Source organism: Gavia stellata, chromosome 3 (genome assembly GCF_030936135.1).
Source record: "Gavia stellata isolate bGavSte3 chromosome 3, bGavSte3.hap2, whole genome shotgun sequence".
Taxonomy (NCBI): domain Eukaryota; kingdom Metazoa; phylum Chordata; class Aves; order Gaviiformes; family Gaviidae; genus Gavia; species Gavia stellata.
Window position 1 is genome coordinate 68,345,801 of NC_082596.1, and position 17,093 is coordinate 68,362,893.

Genomic DNA, 17,093 nt, shown 5'->3' on the forward strand with positions numbered 1-17,093 from the left:
TTTTAAACAACATTTAAAACAGATATAAAATTGGACAAGTTAAATGAAGAAAAGCAAAGACCCACAAGAAACCTAACAAGGAACTTTCTCCGCAACAACCAACCACCTTCCTCCAAAGATACCCTAAGAGCCTATCAAAAACTGAATGAGTGAAAACTTGCACCATTTAAGGATATTTTAGATTACAAAGAATTGCTTTTCCCCTGCAGCCCGTCCATTTGCAACCAGACCAGAACTATTACTGCTGTGTTTCTTTGTGTTTTTTTTTTTTAAACAGTAGGAACCCCGATGACTTCAAGAACACTATCTAAGCTCTCCTTTAAGCTTAACACCTCCCGAATATTTAGTCTGTTGTATTCTGATCATGTATCACCCAGTCACTAACATCTGTGGTGTTTGGGCAGGAGTTAACAGCTGAAAAGATTACCTGCAAGTCTCTCTGAACAAGAGCAATACGTTACATGCTGTTTACTTAAGAATTTACTGATCAGGTCCTAGAAAGGAAACCGTCCTTTTGATGGTATTCATGCTCTGTTTAATGTGGGCTCTTACACTATTTCCATGGAATGCTTGTCTGAGATTTGAGACAATCAGCTTAAGGAGTGTGCAGTCTCAAGAAATTGTCAGTTATGATCTTTTGTCATTTGTTATAACCAGCCCCAGAAAAATGGCCTTTTCCCAAGTACTTTACTGAAACTAACATATATAGCCATAAAGTATCAAGATGTACTTCACGTTTAAGGAAACAAGCTCAGTTGTGGCAGTTTTCGAGCAGCTGTTTTCAGGGCTTTTTGAGCCTTCAGATACTGACATTTAAGTCGTTACAAGCTTCATGCTCAGGAAGCATCATGAGCGTATGCGCAGCTAAAAATATTCTAATGTCTATTTATTATCAGTGTAATTAAGTCTTGCATGACAGAATTAAGTGACACTTAAGAGATTGCATTTCAGGAAGTATTTATAGACAACTATAAATAAAACCAGGGGAAACACAGCTATTTCACAGCCACTGCTACAAACACAAGAGTTAAACTGAGAAGTCGTGTTGGAAAATACCCTATCCACCCCCCTCCCTGGGTAAGTACCCACATTGTACACAGGACAATTTAGACTCTCAAAAGTAGTATTTGTTACTGCCTCACACTAATCAGTTTTCCTGCTAGAAAAAAAATTCAAGATGTTTTCTCTATGCAATGAGGTTTAGCTGTAGTCCTGGAGCATCCTTAGAGTAACAGCTCCTCTTCCATTTTGTGTATTATCTGCTTTCTACTTTCCATTAACTTCATAATGGTAGACAATTCCTTTCTAAAAAACAAATGTAACACCAGGAATGGAAAGCCTTTGCTAAGAAAATGAAATAGCACTACATACTAGGGAAGAAGCTACAAACCCCTACAGTAGAAGTGTGCTGTAAAGTAAATTCAGTTGCACTCAATAGGACATGTAGAAAACTTGGTCAAAAGGCCTTTCTCACAGTGCCCATACTTTTATTAGTTCATCTTGAGTTTGGGGGCGTGGGGTAGGGAGGAAACTTCTAATATTACATTGTAGGTACTGTATCTCATTAGGTCTTGTGTACTACTTAAGGACAAACAGGTCTTCAGACTCATTTAGCCAGACAGCAGCACACGTCGTTTCAACACCCACATCTGCTACAGAATACAACCACATGTGTGAGAAAGCACAGAAGCAGCAGCTGGCATTTGACATCCAGTCCACAAGCGCTACAAGCACAATTGTCACATAGACTTCTCATCACAAAAGACAAGAGCCTCAGGGATCTTGATAAGTGAACAGGGACGACCTGCTTACCTGTCCTAGAAATCAAAAGTCTATTAAGATTAGATGCCTGTCCAGGCATTAATGAAAGTCTTACTAAGCATTTTCTACAATTTCAAGCACTGAAATATTTTTTAGAAGTCTGGCTAATGTACAGATTTTTAGAATTGGAAAGCCTTATCTTCCTACTTAGTTTTCATTTTGTAGGAAAATCCCACAAATAAACTTTGTAGAAACTCAACTTCGAAAGTTTTCAAAGGCTGGAGAAGATTAACCAAAATGAAATGCAACAGCATTAACTACTAATGTGCTAGTTAACTGTAAGAATCCATATTCTACTTATCCTGAAAACGTTATTTGAGACAGCTGCTCTGCTTTATGGGCACTTGAACCAGAACAGTTTCTTTTACACGTTATTGTTCAAAAGGGGCAACCAACCCCTTCTTGCAGAAATCGCACAGACCCCAACACATCATTAAGGACTTTGAGTCACTACTTCTGTAAAAGAACAGCTTCCAAGAAGTGGTATGATCCTGCTATCCCATATTTATGTATTTTCCTCATACTGCCTATGCACTGGTGTCTAGAAGGGCAGTACAAACACGCTGCATGTCCAAGGCTGCTGAGTTCTGTTACGCTTGTGGTATTGAGACTGTTCTAGTTGTACCTTTACCTGAAGGCTTTTTAAAAGCATTTTCTCATTGCTTTTGTACACATCTTTCATAAAAGCCCTCAGGGAAGCAAATGAAATAAACTACTTTAACAACCTGTAAGCTGGTTCACTTATCTGTGGGCAAATGCTAACATGCTTAGAGGAACCTCAGGCAATCTTTCGCGTGTAGTGTCTAACAAGCTGATAAGCCACCTCTGAAAAGGAAGAAGGTACAATTCAGGACCTGCTGTGACAAGTAGAAGCTGGCAAGCAACACAAGAACAGCCCTACCAAACCAGATCACTGGTATACCTAACCTATTACATCCTACAGTACCCAAACATGGTTGCCTAGAAAAGAGCATAAAACAAGCAAATGAGACATTAGCTATATCGCAGTTATAACCAGATTTTTGGTTAACTGCAAATTGTACACTTCATTTTAAAACACCACAATGTTTAATTGTGCACTTCTCACAAGCACAATAGCTGCAACAGGTAGAAAATATTATCTGGAAGGGGTGAGAACAGTCCTCTTCACCTCCTTCAGATCTAGGCTTCAAAACCTACTTCAGATGTCTTTGTAGAGTTTGCCAGGGAAGACAAGAGTACACAACTTCAAATTCGAATACAGCTCAATTATTAGTACCATTGCTACATACTTGTTATACATTCTTGGAATTGTTAAGAGATCAAAAGAAAGGATTCAACTCCCAGCAAGACTGTACTATAGCAGTGAATACCCTTTCTTTGTGCTGAACGCATTCCTAGAAAACCAAGGGCCCTTTAAATTTCAAGATCTAAACCAAACACCATTGAGAAAATGATTATGCAAAACGTGATACAGACGAACTTGTTCAATTCAGATGTAGTACTTTGATGTCACCAATTTATTTCCTCCAGTGTGTTTTTTTGGGGATTTGGGGATTTGTGGGGTTTTTTTCAAAGTAATGAAAACTCTGGAAACTTCAGAATTCTTTTTTCAAGTGAAGTTAAATTATTTCCAACTTATTTTGCAAGTTGTTGTGAAAAGGAACTCCGGAAAAACAAAAAAAAAAGGAATGAACACAGCTGACTAGTTCTTGCAACTTGTGGACTCTTAGACATTATGTGGAGGTTTGAATTACTTTACTAATGTTACTAAAGTAACACCACTGTAGAGGAGAAATATGCTTGCTTTTTAATGTTCACTTTTCACAGACTCCTTAAAAACAGGAATCACCGGTGATCTGCAGATATGAAGCAGAAAAATACACGAAAACTGACCTGCACTTCTGCCATCCTCCCTTCTTTTTTCCACACAGGGAAGAGAGGAGGAAGAGACTGATCACTGGAGAATGCTCAGTGAGGCCTGACCACAGTCAACCAAAGCTAACTTGTTTACTCTGATTGTTACATGCCTTACAAATCAGAGGACTGCCCTATCTTTCCCCCACAAAAGGTGTCTTCAGAATTTCTATAGAAATGAGTGGTGATGATAAAGATCTTCATTTCCAGACAGTTCAAATTCCAGCATCTTTCTCTTTTTGAAAAGATGTATGGAAGTTTACAGACTGAAATTTGCACCTTTGAGCAACTTGACACAAATTAGCAAAAACCATTTTTCAAATTGAAAGTCCAATTTAACCTCTTCTGATTATATGATACATGCATCAACAAGTATACTGAACATCAGAAAACAGGCACTTACCTATCATAAAATGCATCCAAAAATAAAATGGCCTTTACTGCACTTTTCATTGTGAATTGGCTTTCTAACTCAACTGATGTCTTGAAGTTTGCTGAAATCCATTAACTACCTCACTAGAAAAAGTGAACATAAGCTAACAGACCCATTAATTAGGTTTAGGGGTGTACAAGCCAGTACATTTTCCTCTGCTCCTGTTGCCCTCTAGTTCAGTGTCTTCTTACCCAAATAGGTAGATTTCATAAACAAAGCTATTACCCTTTTTCATTCTGTACCTAGAAATCCTGGGCATGAGCAATCCTAAGTAAACAAAACCAACTCAGAGGGAAGTTCATTGTTTAAAGTGTACTGTCAGATGTGGTCAAAACAGATGGAGACATGTTTTCAGCACCAGAGAGATGCAAGCCTCAGAAATATCTCAATTTACTAACATGATCAGGTAACCTCAAAAACAGAGGCTGAATGGCAAATGATTATTGTGGCTTTCCTCCCTAACTTGCCTTTGTTAATGTACCTAACCTTCTACTGCTTGTGCAAACAATGCCCGAGCCAGCTCTGAGCTGCTTATTCAAAAAAAAGCCACTGTGGTGGATCTAAAATTCAGACATTGTAATAAAGGTTGTAACAGGGACAACACACTGATACCACCTGCAATTGAGAATTCTCTCTCTTCAAATCGGGACTTGCTCCTGAAGATGCAGAAAGAGTTGCTTGTTAGTCCCATGAACAGGCAGCATCACTGGCATGAATACCAGCCACTCAACCATCTTGCACTGCGTGTTGCAGGCAGGAGGGTTCCTCCAGCCTTTTTTAGAGAAGGCTTCCTTAGCAGCATTTTGAGATACCACTTCAATTCAGAGTAACACCTGGTATTTCATCTTGAAAAGCACATACTTGCCCTAGGGATTAATAGAGAAGTACAGTGTGCGCTGGAAAAGGCTATGCAAATCCAACTACTATCCACCTAGGGGAGTGTAAAACAAAACAAAAACTTCATATAATCCAGGAACCATTACCTTATTTATGTTAAAGACCCTGTATATTCTTCTGATTGTTTCCTTGAAGAGCTCAAGGGCAACTCATTCAGTTGGAAAATTTAAGAATATTTAAAGGTAACATTGAGATACAATACAGAATCTTTGATAATTAAAAGGGAACATTCCATACGTGGTCTAACTCCTACATGTTAAGCACTTGCAACTTTGGACAATATTACCCTTCTAAACAATTTTGACACCTGTGAATGAAACAACAAAAAAACCCACCCCAAAAACCATGTTTACAACATTACGTTACCACGGCACAATTTTACTTTATTGCTATTTGAAAATACATTATTTGTGTGGTTTTAAGTGTTTATATTCATTCTGCTTAATACAAAAAGTCAATATAAAAATGTTTCTCTAAGACAAAAGCATCTGCACAATTTTTTATTCTTCCATATACATCTGAAAGAACCTTAGGATTTGCTCATAAATTATTTTTGTAACTTGTGTTTAGGAGTTATCTTACCATTCGAGAATTCCTTTTATATATAAAACCAAGAAATCATCCCATTCAGTATCTAGAGTAGATTAACAGTTAGAAGTTGGCATTAGAGTCTACAGCACTACTCATTTATCCCACTAGTTTTAAACAAGGCTATTGATGGAATGCAATATAACTCAGTGAGTAAAAATTATCATTTAAGGCTCTATCTAGCAAGGGTTATGCTTTGTCAATGAATTAATAAACATGAAATGAATTGATGCAGAAAGCCATAGGTTCATAGTACCATACAGCAATTTTACTAAACTATAATCAGAGTTGTTTGCAATCATTAATTCATAATTCACCCTTTGGGGATTTCCCTACCTAACCTGTCTAAAACCATCTGTTAACAATGCTGAATAGCAAGAAAGTTGCTCTAATTCTTTTCGTGCAGGATCACTGTGAGGCAGTTCTGATTTAATACTCATTCTGCTGGAGAACTACAAAAATTTGTTTAATCTATAGAAAAGCCATTAATCAGATCTCATAAATTTGAAAGATAATATTCCATAGAAAAAGAGCAATTGATTTTCAGCTATGTCAGTAAGAAGCATCTTACTTCAGCTACTTGAAACATTACTCTGACTCATTTATCACATCAAAGACTAAAGTACTGAATATTATAAAGCAGGAGCCAAGCTTAACTCAAAGCCAATTTCACCATCCAAGGGTTCACAGAAAAAAAGCCCTCAAGTCACAGCTGTTTCATGGTAGTGCTGCTGCTCATGTGATAAAATGTTCAAGTGTAATTTTTCTTGTAAAGCAGAATATCATTAGTGATGTTAACATCATTAATTTTTAATATAACAAAATAATTTCATTTACCTATTTAGAATATTCTAAGGCATCCCTGTGCTCCCCAGCATACCTTAAAAATCACAACTGTAAATTATTAGCTATTTCCCTTTCACTGTTTCGTAACAACCCAGCTTCAATGACTAAATAGCTCTCAATTAAAAACTAGCCTCAGTAAAAGGAAACCTACAACCACATCAGCCCAGAGATACAACTGATACTGTGACTGAAGTAATCACATTATCTACAACCAGATGACAAACTCCTAAGATTAACTTTCCTGCATAAATCAAAGAGAAAGAATCAGGCTCCTTTAGGGACACAGAGTACCTCGTGTAGGCTGAATAACAGTTGAGCTGCTGCAAGCTTCATTTTCCAAAAAAAAGAACTCGTATCGAGTGGAGGATTCATAATACAAAACACAAGCTCACAACTTAACCCGCAATACCTATGGAACCAAAGGGAGCAGAAGAGTCAGTGAGTTAGTGGCTAATTGACACTAATGAGGTGCAACTTTGTACAAAGACAGCATACTGTATGCTTCCAGACTCGCCAGCAGAGTTAAATGCATACGACTCTGCATCCACAGCACAGTTGGTCTGCGGTACAGGATGTAAACTAAAAAGAGTTTAGCAGCAGGTTTGCTTTACTTAGTACAAGTTACAACGCAAGCCTCTAAGCCATAATTCATAATTTTATTACTCAACAGTAGTGCCAAGTCTCAAGTCTAAAGCGAACACCAAATTAATTCACAAAGAAGAAAATCCTGGAAAAGGGGAGAAACAGCTTCTCAAAGCTTGCAAGTTACCAGAATTTTTAAAGTACTGAAGGATAAAGACTAGTACCCAAGAAGCATTTTAAAAGGGGTGCGCTCAGATTTTTTTTTCCTCAGATACACTGAAGAAAGCAATGAGTGTAAGACTAATACAGATTACTCTACTTTTTCCAAAAAGGAATTTTCCCATCTGCCAAAAACAGCCATACAGGGCAAAGCGCAAGCCCTGGCACCATACTGGAGCAAGAACAGCCAACAACATAAGAACCCTTTAGCACCTTAGAGGTGGGAAACAGAAAGACCTAGAGGTACCAAAAAAAATGCCTAGTGAAACAAGGCAGCCAAGGGACTTGCTGGAATAAATCTCTCAGTACATCTGCTGCATTGGAAATGCAAGTAAGTTGAAATTGATGAGAGCTTGGACTGAATGCTGAAGTTCAGGAAGGGAATGAGACTACACATATTCCTTAATTTTATGAATGTTGTCCAGAGAGCATGAGACACTTCTATTTAGTCTCTAAAGGAGAGAGAGAGAGAACGCATTTGATCCGCAACAAGTTCAAAAGTAGGTATGTAATAAGCCTGTACTGCAATACAATATGATGACTACAGACATTCAAACATCACCTTTTATACAAGACTGATGCATGTCGTGGAGGAAAAACAGATAGGGAAAACATGGTGGTTTTTTTTTCTCCCCACAGTCTTTGTAGACTTCCAAGAATAAAAAGCTAGTTATATCAAGTTAGAAGTCTAACAGTGCTCCTAATAGAGGACTCTGCTTTAAAGCTGTTAGCAAAAAAATACATTAAGACAAATCCATGACTGAATAATTCCCAAGAATACTAGTTTTGCAGCTATTAAGTTTAGAAGAAATGAACAGTCATTGAAAGGTATCATGTGTATGTATGCCACTTATCATATATAAACCTCTTACATAGGTTTTGGCCAATGCGGGTGCCACACATGCATACATCCCAAAAAAAAAATCTTATGAAGCTCCCTTGCTGCATCCAGAGGAAATACCCTTCAGTAAGGAGACATACTAAGGTCCACATCTACAACTATATTGAAGAACTGAATGCGAGTTGCTCTTCGGAGTTCTGCTGCTATTGGGTACAACATGAGCAACCCAGTAGTTTCCATTGACCTGAGGACTTCCAAGCCAATGAGACCACAGAACAGCTTCCCCAAAGACACTGCTAGCCTACAGACAAAATTCAAGACCGGTGTAATGGAAAAGTAGTGTACTGAACTCCAGGTCTACAGTTTTACACTTCTCTTAAAAATCTCTTTGATAGAACATGCTTGTTCAGTTCCATGGAGAATAACATCAGTTCCACTAAACATACAGTAATTTACCAGCTATTACAGTCCGTTTTTTCAGGAGCTATAACCGTGATATACTCAGTTACTTCCTTAACACAGCTTTGCCCCATCCCTTCGGCAGAAAATAAGAACAGAGCAGAGCAGCTACTCTTACCTGTGCTCAACTATAAAAGAAAGTGAAGTGATCCCTACTCCAGAATCTACGTGATGTACTCGGCAAATCTGCGTGGAATCAGAGTGACTGCAGAAGAGGCTATGAAAATATTAGATAAAACGAACTGGAACAACTTGCCAACATTAGATGTTATTCACTAAGATTTCAAGGGACTCGAAGATGCAATGGATTACATCAACTTTCTCATGCAATCTCCTCCTTAAAACTAGATAGATAGTTGAGGTATGGAGCTTGCCTGCCACTTGTACAAGGCAAATCAATTAAAAAAATTAGAACAGAAGTAGAGGACACCCAAATAAATATGATGTACTGGCAAAGACTCAACATGGTGTTTGTTAAAGGAATTCCTGCCTCACCAAACAACCAGATTTCTCTGCAGAGATCACAAACTACATGGATAAAGAGGCACTCTGCAGAAAAAAAACTAGGAAACAAAGTCCAGAAGAAAATTAAGAAGGCCCTTTGTACGAATATTTAACTAATTAAGAGATAGAATGATGAGAAGAAAGATGAAGGAAGGCAGGAAGTAAATGATTGCTTACTTTAATAGAGGAAGATGACCAATGGAGTGTCACAGAAACCTGCACTTGGACATGGACTATTCTACATAATCATAAACAGGGAGGAGAGATAAGCAGGTAATAAAATGATGAAAATTTGCTGGTGATCCTAAGTTATTCAGGACAGTAGATAAGGTCTGACTACAGAATTGCAGAAACATCTTGCAACACTGACCAGGGAATAAAATGTCAGACAATTAAAAAAAAAAATCATTGCAGATTAAAGTGATATAGATGGGAAAGTACCATTCTAGCTTCATATATGAAAGCTAGGTCCTAGCTGACCATTACTCCTCAGCAGCAAGATCTTTTCATTACAATACATACCTCCATGAAAAAAATCAGACTTGTTTATGATGAAAGGGACTTCCAAGGTTATCTAGTCCAGCTCCCTGCTCAAGCCAGCTCCAGTTAGAGCATGTTGCTCAGGGCCTCGTCCAACATCTCCAAAACTGCAGACTCTGTAGGTGCTCTGCACACCTCATCCACTGTCTGACCATGCTTACATTGGAAAAGGCCTTTTCTTGAATCTTATCAGAACTTCCCATGTTCCAACTTCTGTCCATTGCTTCTTGTCCTATCACCACACACGTCTGGGATCAGTCTATCTCTGTCTTCTCCATACCTGCCCGTTAGGTGGGTAGTTGTAGAACACAGTAAACCCTGCCATTGGCCAGATGAAAAATCACTGCACATTAAAGTGATACAGATAGGAAAGTACCATCCTAGCTTCCCATATGAAGCTAGGTCCTAGCTGACCATTACACCTCCCCTCTTGAGGTGGAACAAACCTGCTTCCTTCAGCCTCTCCCCCTATGTCACATGCTCCATCCACTCTGTCAATGTTTTCCCTGGTACTGAGGAGCCCCAGACTGGATTTGGTACTCCAGATGCTGTCTCACAAGCGCCAGCCAGAATGGAAGAACCATTTCTGCAGCCTGCCAGTTACACTCCTGCTAACAACCCAGCGTGCAGCTGGCCATCATTGCTGACTCCTGTTCAACTCTTTGTCCACCGGAACCCCCATGTCTTTCCCCGCAAAGGTCCTCTGCAGACACCTGATCCCAGCCTGTGCTGTTGCCTGTGTTATCCTAGCCCAGATGCAGGACTTGGTATTACTGCCTTTGTTGGACTTCACAAACTTCCTGTCAGATCATCTTTCCGGCCTGTCCCTCTGTCTAGCAGCTCTGTCCTCCAGTGGATCAGACACTCTCCAACTTGCTGTAGGGGGAGTTCACGTGTCTGTTGACCATGCTGGCCCATCACTCCAACATTCAGATCATTAATAAGGATGTTAAAGAATATTGGCCTCACATCAGTCCCTGTGGGACACCACTGGTAATTGACCAAAAAAATAACAGAGAAAAGGTCACTGATTATATACAGACCTCTAGCTTGATCCAGTATGGCTATTCCAAAGTCATGCCTTCAGTCTGAAAACTGCATCAGTGAGCTTTTCACGTAAATGGGAAAACATCAGCTGCTGGTTCTTCTTTGGGCTCTAATACATAACTCCAGAAACTTCTGGAAAAACAGAATACTGGCAGAACATTGTGTAACATTATGTAACTATATAACGTTTACTGAAATGGGAATTATTTTAGCTAGCTTCAGAGAAAGCAAGGAAACAATACCATAGTAAAGAACAGGTTTGTTTTACCCACCTCAAGGCATGTACCACTGTTAACTTATTCAGAATCTAAGACTCACAATAACAAAATTCAAAAACACTGGTATCACGGGCTTTGTGTAGTTATGTAAGCTTTTATTTTGACTATATAGGTCAAGACAATTCCAAAACCTCTGACAGAATCTCCTGTAACAAGAAAGTTGGAAAAACATGTTCAGAAACATGTGGGCACACAATCATTCTCCAACGTGCCTATGACAAAATGGGCTTTCTGAAGGTTGAGCAGTGAGCTGTAATCCATCCCACAGGTCTACACTCAAGATGCTGGAGGATCGGTCACCTTCAACTACGAAAACTGACTTTGTTCTTTCAGGAACATATGCAGACAGAGCTCAAAGTTCCCCCACGGTGAACTTTTCCCAAGTGTCTGACTATGAAGGTTGACAAAACCCTACTCTGCAGTTTCTCAGAGTGCTTCCTTAGAACAGGTCCAGACAGACAGACTCCTACAGCTGTGAAGATACCCAACTGTTGCTAGACTAGCAAACAGGTACATAATGGCGGCTGAGGAAGTCGCTGGTGGAGCCACATCCTGGAAAGTGCTCCCCCCCCCCCCCCCCCCCCCCCCCCCCCCCCCCCCCGTCTTCGCCTTTCCTCAACTGTTTAAATGACTTGTTATTAAATGAGTCAGCACTGACCACTTTTAACACCCTTCCTGACTTGTGTTGCCAAAAACTTTCCATAAAAAAATAAAACTCAACATAATTAGACTGGAAATGGGTAGCAGCAGTGAAGGAGATGTCTATGTTTTAAAGAATGCTGTACTACTTACATGTGGAACTCTGAACTAGACACCTATCCAGGAGAACAGAATTCTACTTGTTCTGAAGAAAATTACGGGGTTTGGCCCCAAAAGCCGTATTTTCTGAACTGCATGCCACATACTTTGCACAATACTGTAGAATGATTCTCTTCACAGTACAGATATGCAGATAGTGAAAAAGAAGTGTTCGCAAATATTCTTAATACTGTGGCTGAAATCTGCCGTCTTCTTTTGTCATTTGTGGCACTATTAGAAAAAGGCCACATCAGGGTCTAGGAAAATGAAGACCTAGGTTAACTCTGTGAATAGTAAGTTTTAAAATCAAATTTATTAATAAACACATCCAGTAATGACTCTAAGGGTAATTTCTCCTGCCGGAAAAACAGGAATCTTATACCACTGCTCAAAGCAAATATACTCTGATACTATATAGCCTGTAAGAAAAATCAAGCTGCACAGTGCAATTAAAAAAAAAAATCAAACAAAAATAACCCTCACATTTGCTGAGTAAGAGCAAGCGGTCAGACACGCATTTACAGGATTACACAATCAATTAGGACGATGTGCTATACAGTACATGAATTTAAGTAAGAATCAATGCAGTCTTTTTTTTTTGCCTAAAGAAAATGGATATAGCTCCACAAGAGAGACTGAAAGTGAGTTTATCAGACAGGACACCTTTTGTTTCCTCTTTGCTTAAAATAAGTAGTGAAAAGCAGTAGCAACATTCTTAGGTTTTTTTTTTTTCAGTAGTATGCAAGTATCACGTAGTGCTTCTCAGCTTTTAACAAAAGGGTGAACTGTGAAGTTAACTTCACAGCAAGAACAAATCCCTTTGCAAGTGTATTTCATACAAGCAGAAAAACAAGAAAAACAAAGTCCTGAGCATTACTGCTGATACATAGCTTATGCAGAATAGAAAAACAAATTATGAGATTAAGTACTCTATAAACACCCTTTCTGCATAAATACCCAAACAAAGCCAGCCAGTGAGACCTCTACTGAGTAATCTAGATGAAACAGTACAGACAGAACTGATAAACCAGTACAGTAAGTGGGGCATTTTATCAGGTAAGTGTAGGGAGCTACGGCTGATACCGTCAACAACTTCAGCCTGAATCTGAACAGAGCTCAGTGCTCACGCTTCAAGGGAACAAGCTCGTCTGAAGTCCGGAGCACTTTACCAGGAGAACAGTAAGCTCTGGGCATTCACAAATGCTCAGACACCTTACACTGTATACAGGGGAAGTAAAAGATGCTTAGCACTTCTGGAAGATGCTGTCACAGGTTTGAAAATGAAAAATCATACATGACATATGTCTCTGAGGATTCATTGCACATATAATAAGACCACTGGTCTTAAAGAATATTCCCGAGGAATAAGAATGTGTCACATCTTCACAGAAATCTGTTAAAAGCAAGAATTTAACACACGCAATTAAATTCAGCCTTTGCAATCGGAGGGGGTTTCTGTTTGCTCTTAAGCTTCCTAAAAGTGGTCTCCATATTTTACCTCTCTCAATTGTTTCAGGAGTAGAAAATTCATTGAACTTTTATCTTTAATTTTACTTTGCCTTGGAGCAAGTGGTTTAATCCCTTCGATGGGCTTCTTCGAACTGACTGCGATTTCTTCAAACAGAGAAAGACAAATTACCGTAAGTACAGAAACACAATTACCCATCACAAACCCTTCCTGCAGCCCAGCTGTACAAACACAAAACAAGGTTTACAACAGTTTGTTTCCAGATGGGCTATGATGGTATAAACATAACTTGACCTCACCAGGACTAGTTACTTTTGTATAGCTGTTACACATTGTTTAAAGATTTGTCAGATTGGTTTTGACTTGCTAACTTTAATAATCAGTGCTCAAAGCACAAAAATGCTATACAGCAAACACTGTTCTGTTTTCATGTATTATTTTTCAAGAAAAAAAATTTTATTGGGTAGATCAAACGCCAGTTTTGTAACTAAAGATACGAAAAAAACCCCAAACCAAAACACCAGCACCGAAGTAGCTGGTGTATAATTACTTAGCAGACCACTCAGAAGCCTGACTTTTATTTTTTGAAGCTCATTCAGCACTGTGCGGGACACGTGAAGAGGTCACCAAGACACAGTCTGCATATTATTTAACTTCTTAAAATTCGGGTACTGTCCTCGGGCGCGGCAACAGCTCCAACCAATGCAACGCTCGGGCCAGACCGCGAAAACACAAAGCTTCTCCGAACCCCCTGGAAGTCGGCGGCTCTGGCCAGCACCACGCCGGGAGAACAGGAGAAGGCTCCCACGCGGAAAAGCATCGGGCGAGAGACGCGGGCAGCCGGGGCAACTCGGGCGGCGGTGCAGGCGGGCGCGTGAATGGCTCCGCCGCCCAGCGCCCACCAGCCCCTCGCCCCGCCGACCCCGACCGCGGCGCCCCGGGGCTCAAACCGCCGCCGGCTCCGCAGCGCCTTCGGGCCACGGGCGTTACGCAACGGCACCGCGACCTTGCGGGGAACTTCGGAGTCTTTCTCGGGGGGGGCCACATGCGAGCAGCATCCCCCCCCCCCCCCCAGCCACGCTCCGGCCGCAGGATACCGCCCCGGCCCGGCCCGGCTGGCGGCACCCCGGGCCCGGGACGCGAGGAAGGGGGCGCGGCTGAGAGAAGCCGCCGCCGCCCGAGCGGCCGGAGAAAGGGGGGCTACGAAGCGCCGCGACCCGAGCGCGCCAACTTCGGCGGCGGCCGAGCCCCGTCCCAGGCGGGAAGGGGGAGGCGGGCTCCCCGGCGGCAGCCGGCCGCTGCCGCCCTACCCCCGACCCTCGGGGGCTGCGGGGAGCGGTAAGGCTCGCGCGGCGGTATTTGTACCTGCGACACCAGCGGCACCAGCGTCTGCTCCACGGAGCGCGTGCGGATCTCCAGCCCCGCGTCCGCGCCCGCGCACAGTCCCGACGAGGACGAGGAGGAGACGCCGCTGCTGCTGCACGGGGACGTGGCCATGGCGGGGAGCCGACCGCGACCCCCGCCGTCACCACCCCGGCTCCCTCCCGGCCAACTCCGCTCCCGCCGCTCGCACGACGGCGGCCCGCTCCGCTCCGCCCCGCCCCCCGCCGCGCCCCTCCCCCGCCCGCCGGGGCACCGCTGCCCTGCCAGGGCGCCAGGCGATGCCGCGCGCGCGCGCGCTCAGACCCCCTCGCGGCCCCTTCCACGCCCCTTGGGAGGGAATTTAAAGGGACAGCGCCCGCTTCTCCGCTCCCCGCCCCGCGGAAGCGCCAGCTCCCGGCAGCCGCCCCCTCCCCTTGTGGCCCCCCGCCCCCCCCGCCGCCTTTCCTGCGCCTCGTGGGCGCGCGCAGCCTCCTCTCACCCCGGAGAGGAGCCGGCGGAGGAGGAAAGCCGGGACCGGTCCCCGCCGCCACTGCTCCCACCGAGAGTTTCTCCGTCGCTCTCGTCCGAGGCAGGCGGGGGCGGCTGGAGGGTCCCTGCCCGGGTGGGGAAGCCAGGCTAGCCGGTGGCCCTCGAGGAAACAGGAGTCCGGGCCGGTAACCGGCCCTGGGCTTCAGCGGCAGCGGCCAGCGCCAGCCTGGGGAAGGGTGCTCCGAGCCGGGAAGTCGGGGGCGCCGGTGCGGGGGCAGGGGAGGGTCCGCCCGGGAGCCGCGCGCTCCTTGAAGAGCGTTGAGATCGCGGTTCGCGTGCTGCATAGCGTCTGGGCGGAGCGGGGAGCTGTCTGAAACTGGACTCCACCGGCTGTTCTCTTAGCAGCCTCCCAGCGAAGGGAAAAAGGAAAAAAAAAGGCTTCTCCCGCCTTTCAACGATCTGTATTCTATACCTGGCCCACGGGCTGCTTCCCGAGAACAGCTGTCGCGTGTATCTGGTTTTGCCCAGCCTTGGTGCCAAAGCAGACCATCTATGATGGATCTAGCAAGAAGGTGGCAAAAGTAATTTAAAAAGAATGCAAGTGTGGGCTTTGTGGTTTTGTTATTATTCTGGTTTGGAACCGGCTAAACTCAGTCTCCACATTAGTTTGTAACCTGTATTTGAAAAGTATCAATACGTGAATGCTTACTGGTCTAATTTGGCTGTATGTATTTGATACGTCTGATTCTTCTACAGGCTGGTCTACGCAAAATTGTGGAAACGGAACGGAGCTCTTCTGGCCGTGATCCAAACCACCAAGGTGCAAAGCAGCTCTAGTCCAGAACTGGGGTAACTCAGTGCAGCGCTGCACGTGAGCCAACAAGCCCTATGTATAGGGTCTGGGCTAGTAAACCGCTCTAACATAACTACTTAGTTTCCTGGTCAGAACTGATGATTTGTGTTTGACTGCTCAGCTCTCAGGAAACACCACTCCGTAAATGCGTCTTTGGCTTTTTTACGCTGTTAGATCAAGGCCTTTGTATCATTTTCTGTCTTTGAAAAGATTTGAAAAGATTTCTGACCTCTTTTGTACAAAGCACGATTTTGAAACCTGGACATAAGATAAAGGACAGCATTTGTTGTCCTTTGAAACCTGGACATAAGATAAAGGACAGCATTTGTTGTCCTTTGGAGTCCTATGGAGTTACCCATATTTATTAAAAAAGAAAATTGCCAGAACTGCAAGTATAACCCTAGATAACGAGACGACCCTATTCCTAGCTCTTCAGGAAATTGGTTTCCAACAGGTCTCATATTTTCTAAAATGACATCTTGTGTAACATCAAGTGTTATAGGAGAGAACTGAAGGCTTAAATCTGCCATGGTACAAAAACATCTAAATGATGGTGTAGACTTGAAATAAATGCTAGTCATGCTTGATCAAAGTGGTTTAGAGCACACTTGAGATTTCTTGGTTTTTTCCTCCTAAAATTTTCATTTTCTTACAACATCTTTCATTCTTTTTCAGGTGATTTGTTTTCCATTTACTTCTCAATACCCAGATTCTAACCCTTTGAAAACAATTGTTGTTTTCTCTTACGTTTTGGTAGAATACCGAGGTCAGGTGTGGTTACAGCCTCCCCAGGACTGTACACTGGTACAGGAGACTTCTGGATCCTATGAGCTGAAGCATACACCAGGCAAAGCATCAGTAATACCAGAGAGAGAGAGAGAGAAGTGCATTCCTTTCCCCTCTTCCCCTTGCCCCCTTCTACTTGAAGTTGTTTCCTCTTTCAGAATTGTTAATTCCCACTCACTTACTATTTTATGAATGTTACTGTAATATAAATTATCTACATCATCTACAGATATGAATCTGTGATTCACATCAGAAATTAACTAGAAGCACATGCACACGTGGTTTATAATTTGATGTGGTCAGCCAAGTCTGCATCACTTAACTTCAAAGAAAGATGGCTGTCTGTCTTCTTCAATGCAATAGTGGATCAGACTTCCCAGGGGTAA

General features: G+C 42.6%; 1 protein-coding gene across 1 annotated transcript in view; it reads right to left on the reverse strand.

The window, feature by feature from the left end:
- The window catches only part of CTNNAL1 (catenin alpha like 1), a 57,956-nt gene extending 43,242 nt beyond the window's left edge, over positions 1-14,714 (reverse strand). The window contains exon 1 of the mRNA XM_059836067.1: positions 14,583-14,714. Coding sequence (XP_059692050.1) covers positions 14,583-14,714 — 132 coding nt within the window. The remainder of the gene's footprint in view (positions 1-14,582) is intronic.
- Positions 14,715-17,093: the final 2,379 nt, after the last annotated feature.